The sequence below is a fragment of the Camelus bactrianus genome, chromosome 34 (assembly GCF_048773025.1).
Source record: "Camelus bactrianus isolate YW-2024 breed Bactrian camel chromosome 34, ASM4877302v1, whole genome shotgun sequence".
NCBI classification, from domain to species: domain Eukaryota; kingdom Metazoa; phylum Chordata; class Mammalia; order Artiodactyla; family Camelidae; genus Camelus; species Camelus bactrianus.
Window position 1 is genome coordinate 6,692,242 of NC_133572.1, and position 24,729 is coordinate 6,716,970.

The window sequence follows — 24,729 nt, forward strand, 5'->3', positions numbered from 1 at the left end:
AGAGGCACTGATGGTCATTAAAGTGAAAAGTGCCCTTACAATTTTTCAAAATCTCACTCACAAGGAGTAACAACTATCATTGTTACCACTGTGACCATCAAGACAAGGCAGATGCTTCCAAGGATTCCAGAAATGACCTTCGCTGGGTGCGATGGGGAATCTGCAGGGAGAGAAATGGAAACACCAAGAAAGGAGTGATGGAGACAGTTGTTTAGAAAGTTTACTTACAAGAGAACCCACATGCACAAGGAGTCATATATATAAACTGGGACCCCCAAATCCCTATCTGCCATTGCATTCCCAGCAAATACAGCCCTATATGAGTTGTCGATAAAAGACTACAAATTACTATAATGTCAGAACAAAATCAGTCCTCCCATTTCACTGTAGAATACATTATCCAACTTCAAGTTCTGTTCCTCAAAACAGAAAATATGTGAATTTATCCCCCACTCTTTCTCCACACCTCTGCACCCCACCTGCATATTCTAGAATAGTTCCATTGTGCGACTATGAAATGTTTTACCTTTGTGGTGGTAGTTCTTTTCATTCCCTCGGAGATTCTGAGAAGCATTCTGAAGGTTTAGTTCTGCGTAGATTATTTCCTGCTCGGTTATTGAAATGGCACTTTTAGTGCCTGTATGTTTTATTTGCTGCCTCTTTGAGGATTTGGCTACATTCAGTTCTGCATAGGTTACTCCTTGGTTATTCATCTCTGCATCTGAGTGATGTCAAGGACTGCGCTCTAAGACAAGTGTACTTACCTTAAATGGTTTATGTTGGAGGAGGTGCCTAGCACAGTAAAATGGGTGGGGTGAAGAGGATTAGTCCTCACTTTGCAGTTGAAGAATCATAAGGTCTGGTTCTAAATTCCTTAGAGCTTTAAACAAATGTCTCATAGTAGAATACTTTTTCTTTTTAATTTTGCATTTGATAGCATATTATTGGTTGGAATAATGAACAGCAATAAATTAGGGAGGAATAAATGAGTTCGTGAATAATAATGCCCTCATTAATTTAAAGTCAGATTTCACAGAAATATTTTAATACCATTAGAAAGCCTGTCTTAAAAATTAAAATGCTGTATTAGAAAAAAAGAGACTCAATATATCTACGAAAATTTTGAAATCCAGTAATGGTTAAAGACTGAGTACTCTAAAGGTAGGGAAATTGTAATGTTGGCATATATAGCAATTTCCTGCACTAAATTACACTATTTGGTGACTTACATTTACTTATTAAAGGGGTTACCAAATTGTCTTTTATTTTCAGTGATTGAGGAGTTCTGAGAAAACATTAAAAATTAAAGAAATATTATATATATTGGAAAATGTTACATGACACACTAAACTTATATATAGCCTAACAATATTGAAAATAAAACAACACAAAAAGATTAAAAACACTTATTTTAAAAAAGTAATCGATTCAGTGACTAAGATGTGAACCCATAAAGTGATAAACAAGTATAGGTCATTTGTGGAAGAACACTGTTGTTTCAAACTTCCAGAAAGATCCTGTGGATGTCAAAGTTCATAAAGGTCATTTTAGTTGTATAAGTGATGGTAATTACTTATTTAAAAATTACTTGTAAAAATCCAGAGAACATAATTAAATAATTCAGTCAATGGCTCAGTAGTCAGAAATATCTGGAAATTAATTCCAGCTTTGAAACTTACATAATTGTGACCTTTCAAAAAATTATTTAGTATCTAGTAATCTATTTTACTACTAAAATGGAAGTAATATTATGTAAGTATAATGCATGTAACACTGAGCATTCAACCTCACACTTACAAGTTCTCAATAAATATTAGTTTTATTATTATTTTATTCACAACTTCCATGTTACTATTTCTTATTTATATCTGTTAGAGTCTGTGAAATAACTTATTAAGCAGGAGTGTCTTTAATTAGTATGGTACTTTTTTTTGCAATTTTTTTTAATCCTTTGATTATTTATAATTAAATCTAAATTAGCATTTAGAAAGCTACCTCATCCTGATTTTTATTAAAAATCAAGCTGCTCTTACTCAATCTAAGTATATGTGTGAAGAACTACATTTGGCCTACGCTATGCAATGAACTCCTTTCTAAGAATCTATTTATAAAGATTGAACAAAACATAAATTAACACATTATTACACAAAAACCCCACATTCTAGTGATTATAAAATCCCAAACTGTTCCTTGTCATGATGTTTGTGGGTTTCACTTAAAATTATATTGATTTACAAACCCAAATATGCATGTGCAGATGCACTTGACTTTCTATAGACAATAATTTGAATACTTTAATAAATCTTCCAACATATTTCATATTTTATGGTTGCTTTATGACCTGAATTATTCAAATAAAAACACCAATGTTATACTTTGATTTTGTTGTATAATAATTGTTCCTCAGTTGCATCACACCTAATAATTGTTATTTCCCACCAAGTGAGGTGGGCTAGTAGAGAGACAGGAAAAGAGGGACACATACCTTCTGTTGGCCAGAAAGTCGTGCATCCTTTAGTGGGGAGTTCAGGTTACTTTCATAAAAGAGGTCTGCTATAGCTGGGTAATAAAAGGAGAAATTTAAAAACATAAATCTAGGACAAGAATAAGCAATGTCTGTGACCTTCACAGACTGCCTTGTGATGGCTAAGAGTGAAGCAAGAGTGGAAAAAGTAGATTTCTCATCAATGTGTCACTTAAGGTTTGAACAGGAAATTCTAACACCTAGGCTATTTTAAAGTCAGTTTATCTCATCACACACCTCCAGAATATAGGAGACTCTGGGCTCCAACTGAAAGGACAAATGGACCGCTAAGTATGTCATTTAGATTTTCCATTCTCAAATGCCTCTGAGAAATTGTTTTCATATTCTACAAGATATGGAGAGACAGAGATTTAACCACTCAGGCAGTTAACTTGTTTCCATCTCAATAACAAACAATGCAGATTTAGAATATCTCATTTTACTTTTAAAACTAGGTTGCTAAATCTTGGCATTTCATACATCTTTTTCTTATATCCATATTATTTCATTTCTATTGTCATGGAAAAAGTTCTAAAAGTTATATTCCTTTTAAACATGTATTTAAGAATATTTGTCACTAATTATTCTTAGGAATTAATATATTCCCAACCATACTGTACCTGGCACAAAGTCCACCATTTTCAAAATACCATCTCTATTTGTCTGCCCTGCTTCTTACATTCAGTTTTATTCTTTTCAAAGAAATTTAATCTGCAGATTTCTTCTAATAAAAATGATATCTCTTGAAAAGAAAAAGCATAAACAATATTGAACTATATCACCATGACAAAGGTTGAAATATTAATAACTACTCACTATATCATTCATGAGTACATCTTCCAATTATGTCTAGTTGTCAGGGGCCTGTTGGAAAGAGTAAGTTGGCACAGAAACACTGAGTGAACTGATGTTGAATGGGGAGTCTCATAAAAAGAAGAGTTTGAGCTGGTTCTAAAGAGGCATCCACAAATGTTCAGGAACCATGGTTTTACAGGGTGAGGAATGCAGAATTTCTCAGGAATTGCAAACCTGTTACCTGTGGCCTGGGTCATTGCCAGCAAATAATCCACAGGTTTTCTGAATTCTCATAGCCTTTCTGGGCATGTGCATCTCATGGCCATCACCCTGGACTAAGAGAAAGAAGGTCTGATAGACCTAGGATGTGGCTTATGTGACCCAGAGTTCCTGGTGTCTCTGCACACCATAGCCTTTGTTGTTTTGCTGCCCCTGTCCTAGGGTTCCAGGGAAAGAAGTGAGCAAATCAACATATGTATCCAGATCTTCTGGTTTGTGGGGCCTTTTGATTTTAAAATTTTGGAAACTATTTTTTCAAAATATAAATAAAATGTCAATTCATAAAAAGAAAAAACTATCAATGGAAATGCAGTTCACTGAAATGAGGAAGTAGGAACTATAAAGAGGACCAACCAAAATTAGACAACTCAATTGCCAAAAACCTAGCTAAAGGCAATGAATAGCAGACTAAATAATGCAGAAGAACAAATAAATGATCTGGAGGATAGAATAATGAAAATTACTCAATCAGAACAGCAGACAGAAAGACTAATAAAAAAAACATATGAGCAACATATGGGATAATACAAAACACGCCAACTTACACATAATAGAGGTTCCCAAAGGAGAAGAAAGAATTTTCTTTTCTTGAAAATAGAGAAGAAGCAAAAATCTTTAGGAGATGGTAAAACACAATAGGAAAGGCAAATATATGAAAAATAGAAGATCACTCAAATAAGCCAGTATATAGATTGAAAAACAATAAAAAAATTTTATAAAAGTGATTTTAACTACAATTAACAGCAAATGCATAAACAAGAAGGTGTAAAATAGGGTGTAAAATCATAAAATTTGGGGGAGGGGAGTAAAAAATGTAGGTCTTTTAGAATGTGTTTGAATTTATATGATTATCATAAGTAGGTATCGTTATGGGTTAACATACTTGAAAACTAGGGTAACCACAAATCCAAACATATCACAGATTCACAAAAATCAAAAAGAAAGAAACTCAAGCATAATACAACAAAAAAACCATCAAACCACAAAGGAAAAATTAAAAACAAGAAGAAGAAAATAGCAAAGAAGAACAAAATCAACTAGAAAACAAGGTTTAAAATGTCAATGATTATATACTTATCAATAATTTAAATCTCAGTGGACTAAATGCTCTGATCAAAAGACACAGAGTGGCAGATTGGATAAACAAGAACGTACAATATGCTGCCTGCAACAGCCCCACTTTAGGGTCAAAGACACATAGATTGAAAGTGAGGAGATGGAGAAAGATATTTCATACAAATGGAAATGACAAGAAAGCAGGGGTAACAATACTCATATGAGACAAAATAGACTTTAAAACAAAGTCCATAAAGAAAGACAAAGAAGGATACTATATAATGATAAAGGGCTCAATACAAGAAGAGAATATACACTTGTTAAATTATATGCACCCAATACAGGATTACCTAAATATATAAAACAATACTAATAGGCATAAAGGGAGAAATTAACAGGGATACAATAATAATAGAAGACTTTAACACCTCACTGACATCAGTGGACAGATCTTCCAGACAGAAAATCAATAAGATAACAGAGATCCATAATAATATGATAGACTCGTTGGACTCAACTGATATCTACAGGACACTACATTCTACATGCATAGAATACACATTTTTTAAAAGCACATAAGGAACATTCTCTAGGATAGACCACATACTAGGACACAAAACAAGCCTCAAATTTAAAAGGATAAAAATTATTTCAAGCATCTTTTCTGACCAAAACAGTATGTAACTAGAAATCAACCACAGAAAGAAAAATGAGAAAAAAAGTTCACATGGAGACTAAACAACATGCTACTAAAAAATCAATGGGTCAACAATGAAATCAAACAGGAAATCAGAAAATACCTCAAGACAAATGACAATGAAAAGACAACCTTATAAAATCTATGGGACACAGTAAAAGCAGTTCTGAGAGGGAAATTCTTAGTGATACAAGCCTTTCTCAAAAAAAAGGGAAAAATCTCAAGTAAACAAGCTAACCTACCTAAAAGAATTAGAAGAAAAACAAACAGGACCCAAAGTCAGCAGAAGGAAGGAAGTAATAAAGATCAGAAGGGAAACAAACAAAATAGAGATGAAAAATAGCAGATCAATGAAACCAAGAACTGGTTGTTTGAAACCATAAACAAAATCAAAAACCTCTGGCCAGGCTTACCAAGAAGAAAAGAATGAGAACCGAAATAAACAAAATATTTTGAATATTTGTAGTTCTTTTGATTACAGAGCAGATAAAATTATATGTGTATGTGAGTTGGCCCCTTTTATTTTCTGCTCTGTAAATTGTTCATTCTCTACCTAATTTTCTTCTATGGTTGTTTATTTTTTCCCACTTTTTTTTCAAAGAATATTGAAAAATTTGAGAACATGTTCACAATACTAATGAAAATGTCACATGAAATATGTGACACAAGGAGGGTTCAACATATGCAAATTAATTAATGTGATGAACCATTTGTTAGTGTAAAGAAATGCAACAGATTTCTGTATGTTAATCTTGTATCTGCTACCTTGTCAATTTATTTATCAGCTCTAGTAGTTTTTGTGCAGTCTTTAGATATAGTATTATGTCATCTGTATATAATGACAGTTTTACCTCTTTCCTTCCAATTTGGATCCTTTTTATTTCTTTTTCTTGTTTGATTTCTATGACTAAGACTTACAATACTATGCTGAATAGAATTGGTGAGAGTAGGCATTACAGATTTTAGTGGAAGGCTTTCCACTTTTCACCATCAAGTATTATGCTGGCTATGGGTGTGTCATAAATAGTTTTTATTATGTTGAAACATGTTCTCCCTGTACTCACTTTGGTGAGAGTTTTTATGTAAATGGACGTTGAATTTTATCTGATGCTTTTTCTGCATCTATTGAGATGATCATTTGGTTTTTGGCCTTTCTTTTGTTGATGTCGTGTCTCACATTGATTGATTTGTATATGTTTAACCATCCTTGTGTCCCTGGGATGAATCTGAGTTGATTGTAGTGTATGACCTTTTTTTGTGTGTTGGATTTGGCTTACTAACATTTTGTTGAGAATTTTTGCATTTATATTCGTCAAAGATACTGGCCTGTAATTTTCTTTTTGGGGAGTGTCTTAGCCTGGTTTTGGTATCAGGGTGATGGTGGCTTCACAGAATGAGTCTGAGGGTGTTTCCTCCTCTTTAATTTTTTTGGAAGAGTCTGAGGATTGGTATAAGCTCTTTGTATGTTTGGTAGAATTCCCCAGTAAAGGCATCCAGTCCTGGACTTTTGTTTGCAGGGACTTTATTACAGATTCGATTTCACTTCTAGTGATTGGTCTGTTCAAATTATCTATTTCTTCTTGATTCAGTTTTGGTGGACTGTATTTTTCTAAAACTTCTCCATTTCTTCTAGGTTGTCCAATTTTTTAGTTGTGTTATAGTATTCTTTTATGGTTTTTGTATTTTTGTAGTATCAGTTGTAATTTCTCCTCTTTCATTTCTGAGTTTATTTGTGCCCTCTCTCTTTTCTTCTTGGTGAGCCTGGCCAGAGGTTTGCCAATTTTGTTTACTCTTTCAAAAACACAACTCTTGGTTGATTGATTTTTTTTCATTTTTTAATTTGTTTTGTTTATTTTCTCCCTGATGTTTATTATTTCTTCCCTTCTGTTGACTTTAGGTTTTGTTTGGTTTCTTTTTTAAGTTTTTAAGTGATAGACTGGGCTGTTTATTTGAGATTGTTCTTGTTTTTTGAGGAAGATCTGTAGTGATATGAATTTCCCTTCTGTTACTGCTTTTGCTGCATCCCATAGATTTTATGCGGCTGTGTTTTCATTGTCTTTTGTCTCAAGGTGTTTTTTAATTCCATCTTTGATATTGTCATTGATCCTTTTTTTTTTTTTTTTTTTAGTAGCATGTTGTTTAGTCTCCATGGAATCATTAGTTTTCTCATTTGTTTTTCTGTGGTTGATGTCTAGTTTTATTCCCATTGTGGCCAGAAAAGATGCCTGAAATAATTTCTATCCTCTAAAATTTGTTGAGGCTTGTTTTGCATCTGAGTATGTGGCCTATCCTAGAGAATGTTCCATATGCACTTGAAAAGAATGTATATTCTGGGGGGGGGGGTGGATGTGATGTCATAAAAATATAAATTAAGTTTAGCTGTTCTATTGTGTCATTTAGGATCTTTGTTGCCTTATTGATTTTCTGTATGGAAGATCTGTACATTGAAATTAGTGGGGTGTGAAAATCTCCTACTATTATTATATTCCCATCAATTTCTCCCTTTCTACCTGTTAGTCTTTACTTATGTATTTAAGTGCTTTTATATTGAATGCATATATGTTAATGAGTGTAATATTCTCTTCTTGTAATGATCCTTTATCATTAAGTAGTGTCCTTTTTATCTTTCTTTATGGCTTTCACTTTAAAGTCCTTTTTGTCTGATATGAGTATTGCTATTCCACTTTCTTTTCATTTAAATTTTCATGTCATCAGTTTGTCATTTCTTTTTCCATTTCCTCACTTTCAAACTATGTGGGTCTCTTGTAGGCACCATATTGTAGGCTCTTGTTTTATTATTCAGAGAAATTAGCTGATAGCTTCATCGGGTTTAACTTGTATATGACTCTGTTTTTCTCTTGCTGCCTTTAGAATTCTCTCTTTATCCCACTGATCATAGATCATCATAACAAATATAATAAAAATGAAAAAGTTTAAAATATTGCAAGAATTGCCAAAAACTGATGAAGTGAGCAAATGCTGTTGGAAAAACAGTGCCAAGAGGCTTGCTCGATGCAATGTTGTGACAAAGCTTCAATTTGAAAAAAAAAAAAATGAAGTATCTGCAAAGTGCAATAGAGCAAAGCACAATAAAATGAGTTGTGCCTGTACAGTCATGTTTTCTAGTGTATAAACAAGCCTATCTAACAATATCTACTTGTATTTTGGACCTTGTAGATGATATATCATGGAAATTCTGGATTTCATTATATAATCAGTGTGTCAAAGATCATGGAATGACTTGTCAGACACAAGATTGGCTTACTTACTTGAAAGAATAGAAAAAATACTTTATAGAGAGGTGTGCCCAAGATACTAGCTCCAAATGGACAGCTGCTGTATTAAAATTCCACTTAGCATTTTCCTTGTAAGAAAATGGTGAAACAAGGACAATCCAGTGGTCAATACTCCACACCGTCCATCTGTTTTTCACTGTGACGAGTGGATTTCAAGTTGATCAGAGTCTTGGCAGAATGACACAAATTAATTAGAGTAAGAAAAGAATGTGAAGATATTTGCATACTGCCCCAATTAGCAATAGAGTGAATCTACTGCAAATGAAATTCTCAATAAACAAATGGACAAGATGATCATCTTGTGGCTTTTCTCTAGCCTTTTGAACCCCATTCCACTGGACAAGGAAGCAGAGACTTGCTATAGAGGGTAGAGTTACTGATAGCAGTTTTCATGGTAATATTAGGTTGTTGAGGATAAAGAGAGCTATGCTTGGAACACTGGTGATTCATTCAGGAGCTTTCCAGGATCCACGTCTTCAGTGATAATATTCAATGAGTAACACCTGTAATACTATGGAGATAGGGTTTTGGATACAGGGGCAATAAAGCTTTGGGTCATGTTACCAGTTAACAAACCCAAATAGCAAAAATAGACATGGAGTAAGTAATTAAGAAGGACGTTATAATGATCAAGTTTGGCCTCATAATCAGCTACAGCTACACAGACAGCGACTCTGCATATCGTCTCCTTCCTCCCTACATTTCACAGTTCCCTTGTGTAAGGAGGACTGTTTGTATAAGGAGTATTACAAAGTTCCAAACGGGGGCTTACTCCATCACTCCATGTAGGCTGAAGGATCTTTGTGCCTTTCCTTTGTTAGACATGAGACAATGTTTATCAGTGTGAAAGGCAACAATGCATGCTACCTGCGGAAATAAAAAAGTAAAACCTGTAGGTTATTCTTGATTTGTGATCCCTCCCACCCAATCTCTTTTTCATCTCTTCCTACTCTGCTCCCCAGGCTTCCCTCTTCTGCTGTCTACCCGGTGGATCGGTCAATGGGCAGCATACAAAAAAGGAAGGCAAGTGCCAGAGCATTTGCATATTCTCATAATGCAAAGCCACCTTAGTCCATTTCAGATTACCAACAAGAAGTCAATAAAGGCTGAGTTCGGAAGAAACGTGCAAAACTGGCTCAGAGCCACTGCTGGCTAGCTTCCATGCTCCACCTCCAAGCAGTGAAAATGGCTTCCCGCTGTTGCTAGTCTTTAGTTTCTTAATCATTCTTTTCTTGAATTTTATTTATTTCTTGTTTTTCTCTTAAACCTGTCTTCACCACTGTAAATCTCTTGAACCATCTGACATAATGCTTGTTTCATGCCAGAATCCTAACTAATACAGAAAATCTTCTTATCTTTGTATCACTATGATTTTGCAAAATACTTTAGTTCATAAAAGATGTTTGCTAACTTTACTTAATGAATCAATATTAATATGAACTGTGATAGAGAGAAGAAAACTCGCAAGAAATTTGTGGGTGGTAAACTTTCCTCCCTCCCAATACAGTTTAAATTCAAAATTTAAAGTATTCTGAGAGCAGTAAAAATAATAATAATAATAATTTATAACACTTTTATAAAAGCAACAAATAAACAAAGTATTTTGTAAATTTTTATTAATTAGGAATCAATAAAAACATGTATTAATAAAACAGCTCCTATGTATTAAACTCACAGATATAACTCTTCTCAGATGAACAGTTATTACTAAAAACATAATTTCCTTCTGCATATGCACAACTATGGTTCTCCATTTTCAGAAATTTTAATCTGTAAGAAAAAAATTAAGAAACCAAGTGTGGTTCCAAATGCAGATTAACTCAACCTTAAAATTAGCAAGAACAAAAAAAATAAGAAATAACAACAACAACAACAAAAAACTAGTCAAAACAAGAACAAAACACCCTGAAGATTGATCGTCTTTAATTATAAAACATTAAATTTAACAGAAAATATTGGACAGTACCTAATCCTATACTGTTTAAGCAGAATTATAAATCCACTGACAAATGGTAAGAATATGATAGAAGATCATAGGTTTATAAAGTTGCCTAAAACTATGCACAAATTTCTCCTAAGAGTCCAGTAAAGTTAAAAATGTGAAGATCCTAATGGTGAGGTTATTTAGAAAGAGCTGGCATCGTTCTCTGTTATAGCCCACAGGCTGTTCCTCAAAAAACATAATGCTTTCTTTTTTCTTGGTTTCACTTCATGTGCCTCACACAAGTAACACACACACACACACACACACATTTCCTTATACACTCAGAAAAGTTCAGTTATCAAATCACTGTACTTACAGGCTTTCGACTACTTTGGTGCCATCTTCCCATAACCAGGACATATCAGTTTTATTGATTTTGAGACCTACCCATCCTCTCATTTGAAACATTGACAGAATTTCCTACTGGGAAAAATCATAAATTAGAACTGTGGGCCTATTATAATCCACTTCTTCCTGGCTCAAGGGTTACTGATAGCAGGTCTCCCAAGGACTTGCGTACATTCATTTAGTATTCATTAGATTTTTCTCAAGACATTGTCTCATTTGTTGATGTGGTTTTCTTCTAGCATTAAACGTTCAGATAGTGAAGGTTCTCTAATTTCTCCCTAAGAAAATTGAGTCAAAGTAAGGAAACATACACTTCTAAGAACCTTCAGATTTCCCAAATTACAGCGCTACCTCCCACTGCTTTCCAACCAAACATATAGTATAACACAAAAGCAGACGTGTCTGCCTTACCAGCTCTTCATCGGTATCTATCTTTAGAAGGTGGGCATTCAGCTCTGCACAGGCAGCATGGCTGTCTGCCCAGCTTTTGGGTGTATTGTAAAGATGATAAAAACTGTTTCCAAATCCAATCCAGTGGGTTGAACAAAGATCACAGGAACATTCTAGAAAATGTAAACAAATTTGTACTTTGTACCATGAATATCTATTATTAATTACTATATCTTTGAGTTTTTTATGCAGACTGATATTTGATATAAAGCAAAACTTCATGCACTTTTTAATAATACTTCTGGGCAATTTTTACACAAATCATAGTTAATAATACTTAATGTTTAGCTCCTATTTTATATTTTTCTACTTAAAATTTAATATAAAATTTTGCTATAAGGAAAATCCATTTCAAATAAGATTATTATCATTTTTGACATGATTAAACTTATATTTGCATATTTAAAAGGCTAAAAAACAGATAATCTTATGAGCACAAAAAAAATTAATGAACTATTCCAACTTTGTCTAAAATTTTTATTATGATTTTAAACATACCAACCCAGATCACACAGGGAAAGTAACTTAAATTCCAAGTGTGTCTGCCTAAGATTTTACAGAAAGGTCTTTATACTCAGCTAGAACTTGAGCTAATAGAGAGATTATTTTCTTGATATCCTCCAGCTTTACACAAGAAACTAACTTTTAACTCTCTTGCTCAAGTTAAGCAAAGGCCTCATTCTCTATTTCTCTTGCAGCTGTTCAGTCCAGACTATATTGTTATTAAGATTGAAAATAACCCCAAATAGTGGTCACTTCACAGTCAGGATACCACTCTGGTTTCAAGCTTTCTCTCCATTTTTGGCCCCTTATGACTTCCTCTGTTTTATTGGAAACCTAGATGTTAAACTAAAATTTTAATTAGAAAAAAAATTGTATCCTTCTAGACATTTGGAGCTGGGCAGAAGGAAAATGTAAACTGGCTTCATTAACACATAAAGAGAGATGCCTGAGCTGGGAGTACCATCCGTTAGATAAAAATTAGAGCAGAAACTCTACCTTTTTCTCTGCCTCTCTCTCTCTCTCTCTATTTTAGTGCTCAATTAATGATGGAGATTCGTATAAACTTGCAATAAGTGAAAAAAAGAATTAAAAACAAACAATTTTCTATACTATGGCCGTTGCACCTGGATGTATAATAAAAATTAATGTAAAATTTATATGCTTGTAATTTCATAAATGCTAGAGGAATCACCCCAGCAGAGAAAGCTGGAGGGAAGGCATGGTTGATGAGACACAACTCCCTTGCTTGTCGCTTGTTTTCTCTATTCTTTTGACCCCCTTCACCTCTCTCTCTCGCTCCTTCCTCAATATAATTTACATTTTTCTCTTAATAATAATTAAAACACAAGCCCTACTTATGTGCTTAAGACTTCAGGACTTTTCACATTCTCCTACATCATCTTTCTTATTTTTCCCAGTATGAGTATTTCCTTCATAAAACACTGAACATGCAATGACATGGCATTCGTCTTTCATGATTCACTCAGACTTTTTGGATGTCAGGAAAGCAAACACTTAGACCCAAAAATCAATGTTAGAAATGGCCTGAACAGAGTAAATACTCACCACCATTTGGAGAAGATAGAGTGGGAATAGGTGAGATTTTCCCATTTTCGTCTTCTCTGTGAAAAAATTCTACGGCAAAAATCATGGTAGTAATTAGTTCTGTTTAGGATAAAATAATTAAAACAATGTAAAAATTCAGTCTTGATAGCAAAACATTGAAATGTATTCTGTTGCTGACATACTGATTGTAATAACAGATTATTTGCTTAATTACTTACTATTTGCAAGCAGGATCCCAAATGTCGCCATCAAGACCACACACAAGACCCCTAGACTCCCAGCTGTCACTTGCCATGCTCTAGATTGGTGGTCTAACATTAAAGAAAACAGAAATAATGATTAAGTGTTATCATTTCCCACAAGTCACCAAATATAAAATTTAAGACCATTACGTTTCACTCTTAGAGAGCAAACATTCATTTTCTAATTCTTGAATGTGTTTATCCTGAACAAAACTGTTTCTCAGCCACATCATTGAGAACCCTAATTTACTGGTATCCAAATTCCCTTCCTATTAGATCCTTCTTGACCTCTCTTCTTTCTTATCCTGCTGAGGCCCAGGGTATGTCACCTGAACCAACGTCACCAGCATCTTTAAGCATCCTTTGCCTAGTATTCTACAAATTATCAACTCTGAGCAATCAGAAAATATTCTCACTGCTAGTAAACTTAGAAGTGAAATATACCTAGAGAAAATAGTATTATCATGCAAATAAAAATATTAATTCCTAAATTCCATGTGAACACTAACATTCATTTGTTAGCCAGTTAAACAAGCAATATATTAGTCAAGGGGGAAAGAACAAAATACATTTTTTCTTTTTGTTGATAGTAAAAAATAATTGTGATAAATTTTATAACGAAATAGGAGAATGTTCATCAAGTTTTACCCTACACATGAGAATGGAACATGCTTCTATCCAAAAATGAGGTTGTACTGAAGGTTGGAGGAAAGTAAGAGTTAATAACGTCTTTCAGTAAAAGGGGCATTGGTGGGAGAATGTTTTCCTTTCAGAGAGGCAGCATCTCAAAATGCTCTTAGGTGTCAGGAAGCTTGGTGCATTCACGGAACTGAAATCACAGACTAGAACTCTAACTCCATAGAATTATAGAGCAAAGGAGGGAGTGGTTATAGAGAGAGCGCCTGTGGGACTATAGGGTTATTATTATTTTTTTAACTTTATGAACAAGCAGACATCTTTGTAAGAACTTGTTTTAAAAAGTCATGATTATTTTGCTTGAAAGATAAAGAAAGAATCGAATGATGCCTAGAGTGAAAGATGAGATAATCTGGGGAGTCTGTTTCAGTAATCTTGGCAAAAACAGATGGACTGCAACCCTAGAGAGGAGAAGCAGGTTGGACTGAACACATTACACTTCATGATGACATGTATGTGTCCAAGAGGAGAGTGAGGAGTCAAACTTTCCTTCCAGGTTTAGAGATTAAGCAATGAGGGGGCTAAGTATGAACACGTCCACTCTTCTGAGTTTTGTCCAACTTCTGCCCAAAGTCCTTTTTTGATTATTAAAAAATTATCAAAATTTTTGGATATTATATCAATTATAATTGAATCTCTATGCTGTACAGCAGAAATTGACACAACATTGTAAATTGACTATACTTAAATAAAAAAACAAAACAAAACAAAACAAGCCTCTCTGAACATCTATCCAAACCCAAGAATTTTCTCTTATTTTACCAAGGAAGTTGAGGCCATGAATTTCCTTAACTTGCCCATCCCCACACCTGTGTGTGTATATATATAGTATATATATATATAGTATATATATATAGTCATATGTTCCTACCTTATTGTCCTTGTCTTCTTTTAGCTTCAGAGGATGAGCATTTCTCTATGGCTCAGGCAAAACCTTTCACGTGTCCTATTCCCTCCATGCCACCCAGTCTCCCCTAGAACATTTATTCACTAAGGGGAAGTTTCTGTTTTTTGCCAATTTCTTCATCATTTCTTTTTATAGACTTTGTCAGATTAGTCTGTACATGATCTCTCAAGATCTAATATAATTCTCTGTCTTTCTTGGTTCAAGTGTTTCACTTTTTATTGACATTTACTTTTTCGGAGAAAACTGTAAACATGTTTTCTGGACTCATTTTATCCCCATTACTAAATTCCTTCCAATGCCCTAACTCCTAGTTGTAGTTCAGATGCCTTGCCCCATAATCAAGCAAAAACCCCAACTGCTAAACCCAAGGAAATCATTTCCACGTATAATTTATGAGACCACTGGTCTTAATTTGACATAGTTTATTTTCTCCTTCTCTCTGGACATGTATTCACACATACCTTCCTCAGTCTTCCTCTACTCAAGTCTCATATATGGCTTTTGTCTGTGATAGACTTTTCACCCACACGTCTCTATTTGCAATCTTACCTACTCACTTAAGTCTTTCCACCCTTTTCCATCCTCTCCCTGGAGACCAGCCTTTTAAATCTAATTTCATTATGGACATTGTCCTCAGAACTAATCAAGGGACAATTCAAATGCCATGTATGATCTGACTTTTACAGGATTAAATGTGACGCTTCTTAATGGTAGATACGATGATTAATTACTCAGCCACTTAAGCTAAGAGCCTTATTATCATATTCTACTCATTTCTCAGCTTTACCTCCAATATCCAATTAATCATGAAGTCTTTTAAGCTTTACCTCCAAATTATTCTTTTTTTCCCCCATCATCTGTCTTTCCAAGAAATTCTGTTAGTTTTTTGAAGCTAGGTGGTAATTGCTTCTTCATTTTTGTAGATACTATCTCCAGAGCAGGCCCACAGTACAAATTCAAAAAAATATCTGTGGGATTGAGTTAGACTGAACTGAATTGAAGACTAACATCAATAATTATTTTTTTAATAATTTTAAAATAACACACAAAAGAAGAAACAGAATTTATGTAATAGTTCCTACAAGTATGCAATGCTGTTGGAATTTGGATCAATGCTATTTTAGAGGAAATGAACATAGTAAAGGATTATGTAAGAGACAAACTATTTCCCAATAATATTCTAAAATAATTAAATGGGGTCTGAAGACAGATAACGAGCTCCATTTGGCAGTTTTACAATGATTTTGAGAGAAATAATCTTCTAAACTCAAGAATCAAGATCTAGCAAAAATATATATAATACTGTACCTTTTCTTTTTTTCCTAAACAACCTTTCTCTGTGCTGATGGTGAGAAGATCTGGGAAATTTCAGTTCCATGTAGTTTACTTGCTGTTCACCCGATATTACATTGCTCTGGTTTGTCTCAGGTGTTTTTCGCTTCTGTGGAGATCTGGAAAATTTCGGTTCTGTGTAGATGACCTCTTGTTTGTTTGCAGTACCTTTGTTTTGCTTATTCTTTAGCATTTTTCCTGAAAAGACTTGGATTGCTTCAGCTCAACCTTGATATCTTTCCGTGTTTCTGTGTAATATCAATGTACTAGAAATGTGAAAAAGAGTTAAGGGATCATTGCATCAGATCAATGAATAACACATTCATTTTAATGTACAAGTAAACATTTAGGTACAATAGTAAAAGGGTAAAAAAGGGAGGAAATGAAAGACTGAATCTCTCTCCCAAAGTTGCAGTCCTTATTCAGAAGAAGAATTTTATTCTCCTTTAGTAAGATTATATATTTCATTCCCTCTCTGAATCAGTTTTTGAAAGGAGTAGATTAAGAACTATATCCTTTTTTCCTTCTTAGCATTCTCTGTATGGTGAATAATGTCGACAATGTGTAGACTATGGTTAAAGCATAACTACAATAGCAAAGAATTTTTTTTTACAAAAGCAAAGAATTAAGTATTTAAATTTGACATTAAAATTTTTATTTCAGGTCAGGTTGACATAAAGTTTATTGTATCACTGAAATAATCCATTATTCTGTAGATTCTTTAGTAATAGTGGAAAAACTCATCTCTCTCAGGAACTGGGTAAATTCTACATTTGTAAAATAACCATGTATCTTTCAATCTGTCAGTCTACCATCCTTCTTCTACTCAAGCAGATCACATTTGCTTACATGCACAAACTCACACATGCAGAGGTAAACACACAGACACCTAAATTAATGACAATGCCAATGAACCACCAAAAATGAACAAAAGAAATAAAAAGGTATAAAATTCAAAACATTTATCAAATCTTCAATGTCATTAATAAGGACATGAAAATTAAAAGACAAAAACTTCTACCTGTGAGAACACTAGATGACAACTGACACTTTTTGAACTGGCAAATGACTGTGAATACAAATTATCAACATTTATTAAAATGCAAAATATGCAGGAGTTTTGCCATCAATTCTATTTTAAGCAATTTATCTTTCAAAATATTTTTAAAATATTCAAATTTATGCAGCACTGGTTTTTTATCTTTATTTGCGGAGTTAAATTAGAAAAACAAAAAACAAGGAATAAGTTATCAACAGAAGTGTTTACAGTTAAGGGAGTTGTTAAATAAAGTAGGATACATCAGTACCCTAGTACATCATTAACTGTTTAATGTAACAAATAATATTGATACATAAAGCAAAATAATAGATTTGTAATATGGTATAATTTCAGTGGTTCCTCGTAGGTGCAGATTTGGCAGGTTTATATTGCTTCCTATTTTTATCGAAAGTTAAAGACCATGTGTGAAAAGCTACCTTAATTGTGAAATTTTGAGTATTTAAAAATATTGAATAACAAATACTTTTTATACATTGGAACTTTTCTATGTCTATAATTACTTCCTGAAAGTAAATGTCCAAAAAACTGGGATAAAATTATCTTCAAATTAAGAAGTTTTTATATGTCCTCAAATTGTTTTCTGAAGGTTTTGACCTATTCATTTATTCACCAGCAAAAATATTTAATTTAAGTGTATATCGGTACCATAAGAATGTTGCTGTTTAAATATTTGGCACAATTGAACTATTCTTTGTACCCGAGGAGGAAGAAAAATGGCTGTTGTTTTTGAGAATAAATAGTTGAATAAGTATGTTCTAAGAAAAGTTTGAGAGTGGTGGAATCTGATGGAATATTAGTTCAAACTGAAGCATTACATAGACTTAGATCACCAATTTCATAACATATACTTGAACAAATGTCAAATAATCCAAAATGTTAATTGTAAGCCATGAGAAAACAAAATTAATAAAAGATGAAGAGAAAGTATAAGTAAATAATTATAACTTTCTCATCACACACAGACAAGGGAGAGAGGTTGAACTATAGAAATATCATTTTTATTGCTAATGTAAAGATTTTTTATCACAATCATATTAAAAGACTTTTATTTTGTCACTAACCAAAGAAATACAAACTAACGTATTAATGATATACATTTTCACCTGTAGAATCAGTAAACATTGACAAGCCAAATGCAACCACGCTGAGTTGGACGATGTGCAGGGAAATAGGCATTCATTTACTTGTAAGTACTTCTAGTTAATCTAAACCTTTCCCTTCAGGAAAGTAATTTGTCAGAATGCATCAGAATTAAATAATGAACACATCTACGGGTCCAACATTTCAAAATGATGAAAAAATGATAGATTATTTAATAAAAAGAGGCTACATAGTTGGAAAAATAAAACAACAGGAAACTTCTGAGACAAAGGAAAAACAAAAGGAATAGATGGGTTCACACTTCATGCCATTGCTTACAAAATGAGCATGTACCAGAATTATACAAAAATTATTTTTCCTAAACTATCATTCAATACATTGTGAATTGATAGTTGAAATTAACTTTTTAAAAAGCACATAATTTTTAACTTCTTGGGAGAAGGAAATAAATAGAAGCAAGCATACTCACCGACACGAAGAATAAAAATAAACTTGGTGGGAAAATCATAGCTATGAAACAATATAAAATTGCTGTAGGCTGGGATTGAAGTCATAGAATATATAATCTGGTATATAAACCATCAGAGAAGATTCTAGGTTGAAAAATACTCTAATACTTTAATGACTTATAATCTTTTGTTATTCAAAGCATGTGTGAAAAACTACAAAGGAAGTTTTCATGTGACTGCTAATTTGTAGGTTACCTCCCCCACAAAATACCCACTAGGAAGTGAAAACGTTGCTTTACTATGCCATGAACTTTGGTATTTTGAAAACCATTTCATAAATTACAGACTTCTCAATTTTAAAATGTATGAGAAAAATACTAAATTTAATGACTGCTTGATAAGAATATCCCTGTATCAAGTCTGAGGACTTAAAGGGAAAGAAAAACGAACCAGATTTCATATTTATTACAGGTTTCACGGGACAAGAACACCATGGGATACAGAGAAAAGTATACAGATTTGTCAGAATAAAATTTACATTTTTGGAAAAAAATTACATTTTTGACTTTACTGGTTAAATTATAGTAGCTAAGTAGTTGGTAACTACTCAGTGGTAGCTGACATTACCACCCATAGCATGGAGTTTACACTTTGTTTACTGTAGCATGTAGCATGGTATCACACAGTCCAGTGCATTATAATAAATAGGGGCACAATTTGAACGACTTCAGGGGTCACCAGCTTGTGGGTGAAAAAGAAAATATCTTACAATAAATTTTCAAATTTGTCTCTGTTGTTAGTTTGTACCTGATAACTGAGAATCATGGTACTTCTATCATCTTCCTCAAGCCTCTCCCGCGTGTTTGAGTCTCACTAAAGTTCATTTTCCCTCTTCTCATTGTCGCTGATGTCCTCCCAGGTACCTCATAATTCGCAGCGATGAACCACAGCCCTCCGATCCATCAGCGTCCACATGCACCATCCTCTTACATGCTGGCCACTCGATTTCTCTGCCTCGCCATCTCTAAGTGACTGTTGCACTCTGCCTCAGCCAACCCCTCCCATCGGAACACTTTTGTCCTTGTCATACCTTAAATGTTTCATCTGAAAATGTCTTGTTAGAGGGGAGGATATAGCTCAGTGGTAAACTGCGTGCTTAGCATGCACGAGGTTCTGGGTTCAACCTCAGTACCTCCATTAAATCAATCAATCAATCAATCAAATTACTTCCCCCTAGAAGGCACTCGCCCCAGAAAATGTCTTAGTAAGACTTCCTGACCTCTACAAACACCCTTACATTTCTAGTTTGCTCGTTTGTCTTCTTCCAACATGAAAATGCTTTTATCTTATCGGTATCCCCAGTCCTGTCTTCAATCTAACCTATCAAACTGCGTCTTCCTTCACTTTTCTTCATGCCCACCTTGATTCCGTAATGTTTCACTTCTGCCAAAACACTAACTCCCTTGAAATTTTTTTTTTTGTCTCACTTGTTCAACAAAATCATTTTCCTGTGTTTGGTATTAATTACCTGTTTCTCCCTGTCAATATCTGAGAAGCCAAGTGTGTTTACAACAGGTCAGATTTGCTGGATTATAAATTCATTGTCTCTAATCTGAAAATGCTTTAATGCAGCTAGGAGTCCTGGTACTCGTTTCAGAGCACTCCTCTTTCACATTCGCTGAAACTAATTTTCTCACTCTTTCTCCATACTTAGCAAATCTCTGACTCTTCCACATCCCCTCTTCTTCTCAGAAGATGACCTACATTACAGGAAAATAAAAGCTGCCAGATTATCAGACTGATCATCTCTCAGCTTTCTCCCTATATATGCAAGCCTCTTATCTGCTCACATGTTCAGCGGAGGTGCTTTTCTTCCTCTTCAATAAGGCCAAGTACAACTCTATTTGAAGCTACCCACTCCTGCCGCCCAAGAACCGGATACTATTCAACCCGTCTCTTTCCTTCTGAATATTCAATGTTCTTTCCGGAGTATCCTTCCCACCAGCTCTCAAGGCCTGATGAATGAATGAACTTCAGGAGAAGAAACAGGAGAGAGGGGAGGGAAAGTCGAGGACAATCCTGGCACTTACTTGGGAACTGAGTTGGCACTGGAGGTACAGAGTAGTTAACAGGTGGACATGTTTAGTCTGAGGTGCCCATCCTGAGAGTTTGGGAATTCATCCTCCTCAAACATGGAGTTTAAAATACTGAAGAACAGGCTTCACACGACTAGAGCAGGCCCATCCTGCCATGTAGAAAACAAGTAAGTGGGGGCAGCCTCTGACAAAAGCTTTGATTTTGTTCTTGAATCTCTAGATAAAGATTTGAAAATCTTTTTGACTCCAGGTTGGCATCTTTTCTGTTCAGAAGATCTGCTTTTGAAAATGGAAGACAAACCTGTGTTTCTTCTTGTTTCCTGAGTCTGCCTCGAAACAAAATAAAGGCTCTAAGTTAGAATCTTTGCTAAATACATTAGTATAAATTAAGCTAATTAAATATATCAGTGCTCACATTATTTTCATATACAATTGGCCCTCTGCATCTGCAGGTTCCACATCCATAAATTCAACCAGACACAGATAGAAAATATTTGAGAAAAAAATTCCAGAAGGTTCCAATAAGCAAAACTTGAATATGCTGCAGTGCACACTGGCAAATATTTACACAACGTGTACATTGTATTTTAAGCTATTTGCATAGCATTTATAGTGTATCAGGTATCAGAAGTAATCTAGAGATGATTTAAAGCATAGGGGGGATGTGCATAGATTATATGCAAATATGATATCATTTTATATAAGGGAGTTGTGCATCCACAGATTTTGGCATCCATGGGGGGTCCTAGAACCAATCCCCCATGGATACTGAGGGACAACTGTGTACCCTAATTTAAATCTTGCTAAAATCCCTGAAATATTTCTTGGAAAAAAAACCCAGCAAACAGAAAATTCCAGCAAAAGCTACTTGAAATCTGTGCATTTAGATTAATATAATATGTATTTTTAGTTCTACAAATTCTGTCCTGTAACAAAATATATTCCAATAATTAAGATTTTCTTTTTCAAATAAACATCACCAAGTAAATGTATTTCTCAGTAATAAGTCTACATCCTATTGACATCAATACAGCTCAAACTGGACCTATTTCAAGGAATTAAATCTCCCAATTACTAGATTCTAATGTAATAATTCAAAGGTATGCAAAAATCTACTCATTTATGAGCGACTAGGATGTTTTGCAATTTTATTCTCAACTTATAATGGCATATTCTATTCTTTTATATTTTTGCACTTTTTTTATTAGTCCTTTAAAATTCTAGACTTTCCCCAGACTTCCCAAGTTCACATGCACCTAAGAATTGAAATATCAATCTTCACAATCTTGGGTCACAGGATTTTTCTAGAATTTAGCTAGATTTTTAAACTACATATTTTTTTTTAACAACTTTGCCAGCCAGAATTTTCAGGAATTTAGACTTCTATTTTTTCTTTCTTTCTCAAAGAATCTGTAGTTCATTTTGTAACACTCACTTATGTTAAGCTAAAGGAATTTTGACAAATCTACTTCCCAAAAACAGAAAGCAAAACAATAGAGCTAAACATTAAACATAGAATTAAATACAAATATTCAGTAAAGTAGCATATATATGTGTATATATTAATCTCCCATAAACTGTATCCTTATGTATAGAAATTTCAAGTTTATAAAGTATGCTTCTTTGGTTCCTTAATTGAAATGTTAATTTAGACAAGTTATTTTTAAAACACATCACCTTCAACCAGAAAAAACAAAAGGGAGGAGGGGGATAATCATAATGTGAGTACCTGTTGACCTTGCATGTTTAATTAAACAATCAAATAGTTTTTAAGAAAACATTATTCCTCAGTGGAATAAGATATTCAATATTTGCAAGATTTGTAAACTCACTTTTAATCATTAACTCACAGTCACAGATTCAAAATTTTAACTGGCATATCCATTTCATCACACCACATTTTACATTTGTCTTACTGTCCTTGTAAGTATAATCAATGGAAATGCATTAATTCGTGGATATTAATGTTATTTCTGATAAAAAGTGGATTGAATTTTGACAGACCATATCAACATAATCCTTAAACTTTAGATTTCCCTGCACAAATGTATAAATGGATAGATTTTGCATGCTGTTACATATGAAAGGGTAGTCTTCTTTTTAACCGTATTTGTGAATATCTTTATTTGGGAGGGGCTAATTAGGTTTGTTTGGTTTTGTTTGTTTAAATGAAGGTACTGGGAGAGGAGCGCAGGAACTCCTGCGTGCTGAGCACGTACTTTACCTCTGAGCCCTACCCTCGCCCGCTGTGAACATCTTTAAATCAATCTCGCTTTCTCTGCTAGGCTCTTATGCACTCTCTTCCCCTGAAAAGCTCCTCATCTCACCTTCTTTGTATTATTTCTGTTCTCAAGAAATATGTTAAGAGCAAAAAGGCCATAGTTTCATCCAAATGGTGGCGAACACCTGCAACCCTGTTGACGTCAGGGGCGGAGCCGCACGTCCATCCCCATCGCGGGCGTGGCAGCGCGGGCGCCGGCTGGGCCTCCCCGGCGTGCGCGGACCCCTGCAGCACCCCCGCCGCACTCCCGCAGCCGCTCGCACACGCACAGCCGTTCTTCTGTTTCCTCTTCCGAGATACAAATACTCGGTTTTTATACGCTTTCAATTTTATTGGTCATATTTCACTGCTAAGTGCTTCCTGAGCGTAGAAGTCACACCTCCTCTTTTTTTCAATTCTTCATAGCACCTGAAAGCCTAGAAATATTTTAGCTTTTGAAAACAGAAAGCAAAAGAGAAAAACCAATGAAACCAAAAGCTGATTTTTTAAAAAAATCAGTAAAATTTCTAAAATTCTAGTTGGGCTAACCAAGAAAAAGAGAAGACACAAATTACTAACATCAGAAATGGAAGAAACATCATTACAGATGGTGTGGAATCAGCATAAAGGTAGATAATCCATTACTGAAAGAGAATACAGAGTGCAAAAAAACAAAAACAAAAACAAAAACAAAAATCCTAGACTTATGGCCAACTATCTTTGGACAGAAGTTAGCTCTTTTTAATTTGGGTATGTAGCTATGTCTTCTCTTTCACTTCTGATTTTTTTTTCCCTTTGGCCAATCTGCCTACAGGTTTATTTATTTACTCATCTACATTAGCTTGCCAGCTACTATTTCCAGTTAAAATAACCATGTTTGTTTATACACTTTACAACCTCAGTGATTTTATCTCCTTACCAAAGCATTAAAACTATTTAAATCTTGAACTACCTACCGAGTAGAAAAATAAAGACACCACTGTGACCCTATTGGTTTGGAAGTCTACTGACTAGAAGGGATGTTGAATGACTATTAGATCAACTCTCTCTCAAACTCATCTCATTCTCAAATTATTGCCCCAATCTCTCCTTTCAGAAGAACATCTTGAAAAAAACAGTTATTTAGACTTCCTTTCTCCATTTTCTCACTGCCTACTTACTTTATAAGTCACTGCAATCAAACTTTTATTTCTCTACCACCCATTAAAACTGCTAAAATCGAGATCACAAGCAATATTCTTGTAGCTAAATTTAATGGACGTTCTTTAGCATTAACCGTATTTATCACTCCATCATTCTTGAAATATTTATTCCATTGGTCTCTAAGACAACATTTTTGCTCACTTTTCTTCTTTCACAGAGCAGTATAACCACACATCCTCCTGTGTCTCCACTAACCTATGTACGTAATTTCAGTATTGGTGGCCGTTCAGATTTTGGGATCGATCTCCTTCTTCAGCCACTGTCTTACTCTACTAATCTTTACTAATGAAGGGAAATTGTAAGCTATATTTGGCTGACTTTGTTTTTTTTATATTATATTGTATATAAATTGTATTATACTTCCGCACCATGTCAGCAAAACAGT

General features: G+C 34.2%; 2 protein-coding genes across 7 annotated transcripts in view; both read right to left on the reverse strand.

Moving 5' to 3' along the window:
- The window catches only part of LOC105062210 (NKG2-A/NKG2-B type II integral membrane protein-like), a 30,090-nt gene extending 27,648 nt beyond the window's left edge, over positions 1 to 2,442 (reverse strand). The window contains 3 exon segments of the mRNA XM_074357255.1: positions 40 to 61; positions 63 to 160; positions 527 to 2,442. Of these exon segments, the coding sequence (XP_074213356.1) occupies positions 40 to 61; positions 63 to 160; positions 527 to 713 (307 nt within the window). The 5' untranslated portion in view covers positions 714 to 2,442.
- A 7,806-nt stretch (positions 2,443 to 10,248) lies between these two features.
- LOC105062212 (killer cell lectin-like receptor subfamily I member 1) lies at positions 10,249 to 21,211 on the reverse strand. Of its 6 annotated transcripts, none has more exons than XR_012504017.1 (7): positions 18,806 to 19,530; positions 16,152 to 16,441; positions 13,217 to 13,309; positions 12,999 to 13,097; positions 11,391 to 11,542; positions 10,948 to 11,054; positions 10,249 to 10,417 (listed from the first exon to the last, which is right to left on the reverse strand). XR_012504017.1 is itself a non-coding variant. In XM_074357538.1 (7 exons), the coding sequence occupies exons 2-7, from the start codon at positions 16,366 to 16,368 to the stop codon at positions 10,306 to 10,308; spliced, it is 777 nt and encodes a 258-aa protein (XP_074213639.1). In that variant the 5' UTR covers positions 16,369 to 16,441; positions 19,593 to 21,211; the 3' UTR covers positions 10,249 to 10,305. The 6 variants fall into 6 exon arrangements, 5 of the variants coding, with proteins under 5 accessions (XP_074213639.1, XP_074213638.1, XP_045366345.1 ...); XM_074357538.1 differs by lacking the exon at positions 18,806 to 19,530 and adding an exon at positions 19,593 to 21,211 and having other exon boundaries at positions 10,948 to 11,051; XM_074357537.1 differs by having other exon boundaries at positions 10,948 to 11,051; positions 18,806 to 19,535.
- Positions 21,212 to 24,729: the final 3,518 nt, after the last annotated feature.

What these genes read in the sequence shown, in the direction of transcription:
- LOC105062212 (XM_074357538.1), bottom strand. Translation starts at nt 16,368, where the DNA reads ATGCTAAAGAATAAGCAAAACAAAGGTACTGCAAACAAACAAGAGGTC. An exon ending in GTTTAGGAAAAAAAGAAAAG is followed by an intron (nt 13,310 to 16,151) that starts GTACAGTATTAT and finishes CTTTAATGTTAG; the next exon opens with ACCACCAATCTAGAGCATGG. An exon ending in ACCAAAGTAGTCGAAAGCCT is followed by an intron (nt 10,418 to 10,947) that starts GTAAGTACAGTG and finishes TTTTTCTTACAG; the next exon opens with ATTAAAATTTCTGAAAATGG.